The 1,697-nt window shown below is 60.7% G+C and overlaps 1 protein-coding gene across 1 annotated transcript in view; it reads right to left on the minus strand.

Moving 5' to 3' along the window:
* Positions 1 to 386: 386 nt before the first annotated feature.
* The window catches only part of LOC104280470 (polycomb protein SCMH1-like), a gene marked incomplete at both ends in the record, with an annotated part of 13,646 nt that continues 12,335 nt past the window's right edge, over positions 387 to 1,697 (minus strand). Inside the window, 1 exon segment of the mRNA XM_009878130.1 lies at positions 387 to 510. Coding sequence (XP_009876432.1) covers positions 387 to 510 — 124 coding nt within the window.

A 1,697-nucleotide genomic window follows, 5' to 3' on the forward strand; every position in this document is an offset into this window, starting at 1 on the left:
GCCCTCAGACCAAGTGTTTGGAAATTTGACCTGGACTCAGTCCAGGCAGGCCCGATGCCTCAGGAGTCATCCTCAAATACCTGTGCTCTTCGTCATAAAATGCCTGGCAAGTTTGTACAGCCAAAGAGGAAAGCGGCTCCTACAACAAGAGGCACTGCCTGTGCACTCTAGGCTGGGCCACCACACCTGGCTCGGAGCTGGAGCTCCTCTGCCCGCGCTCGCAGAGCCCCTGAGGGCAGCTCACAGCCCCGCCCCGCTGCCCCTCGGACACCTCAGTAGGTGACAAGGATGAAGAAACCTGAGCAACTGCTCCAGCCAGGCCCCGGGGCTGGATTTCCCAGACCATGGGAGCAGCAGAGAAGCCGTCACCGTGAGGTTGTGCTGACCTGGGATGGTGGTGAAGGTGCAGAGTCGATCCCGCAGTCTGTGAGACCCAAAAGCTGTTGGCAGCTTCCCAAATTTCCCCACCAAGCCGAAGCTGCCGTGCTCCAGCGGGAAGGGCGCTGCCACCTGCCAGAGCCTCCAGCAGCACCCGAGTGTCGGAGGGCAGGGGCTCCCCCACTGGGGCAGCCCCTCCTGCAGGCACCTTCTTTTCTCTCATTTCCATGAACTACAGAACTGGGATCCTCCGGTTTCAGTGCTGCTGCCTGTGTTTGAGCAGAGACCCCAGAGGCAGCCAGCCTCGACGTCCCCAGCCTTCCCCTGCCAAGGCCACAGAACAGAGGCAGCTCCTTGCTCAGGGGCTCAGCAACTCCGTGTCGCTGATGCGAGGTGACCATCTGTGCAGTGACAACCCCTCATCTCTTCGTTACTCTGCACTTCGGGCATTTCTGCCTTTCTTTGCTTTTAGGTCTCTGGGACGCTCTCAGAAACTGGCAGCACGTTCCTAAAATCTCACGTAGAAGCAGCACCGGGGTGAGGACTGGTATTGCTCCGTCACCTGTGCCAGCCATTGGGTCCCGTGCTGGAGCAGACGTGTTTCCACCCGCTCTCTGGGCACAGGAGGCAGCTTTCGGACTCACGGCTACCCCCGCACGACTTCGGATCCCTCCTTCACTCCTGCACCACTTCCCCACCATCCCATTCCAGCCCAAGACTGGCTGCAAACCCGGCGCTGAGCCGGCTGCTCGGGCCCAGGGGGATGGACAAGGCTGTCGCTGTCACACCAGAGTCCCTGGGCAGGAGCTTCGTCACAGCAACCACACTGGGTCTCCTCTCCGACAGGACAGTTTTGCTTAAAACCCACCCCCTTCCCGTCTCACAGCCGTGCACAGGGCTGGTGTCTGATGCTCAGGGAAGAGCAGAGACACGAGAGGGGTCACTCGTCCCAGACGTGCTGGGTCAGGGAAAGGTGTGTCTGACTGCTCATGAAAACCCTGAAGCATCTCTCCTGGGAGCACAGGCTGAGAGAGCTGGGGCTGCCTCCCAGTGCCTGAAGGGGCTGCAGGAGAGCTGGGCAGGGACTCTTCATAAGGGCACGTGGTGACAGGACAAGGGGCGATGGTTTTAAACTGGAGCAGGGGAGATTTAGATTAGATGTTAAGAAGTTCTTCACTCTGAGGGTGGTGAGACCCTGGCACAGGTTGCCCAGGGAAGCTGGGGATGCCTCATCCCTGGCAGTGCCCAAGGCCAGGCTGGACCGGGCTTGGAGCGACCTGGGCTGGTGGGCGGGGTCCCCGGCCAGGGCAGGGGGTTGG

The sequence above is a fragment of the Apaloderma vittatum genome, unplaced genomic scaffold (genome assembly GCF_000703405.1).
Source record: "Apaloderma vittatum isolate BGI_N311 unplaced genomic scaffold, ASM70340v1 scaffold14611, whole genome shotgun sequence".
Classification (NCBI taxonomy): Eukaryota; Metazoa; Chordata; class Aves; order Trogoniformes; family Trogonidae; genus Apaloderma; species Apaloderma vittatum.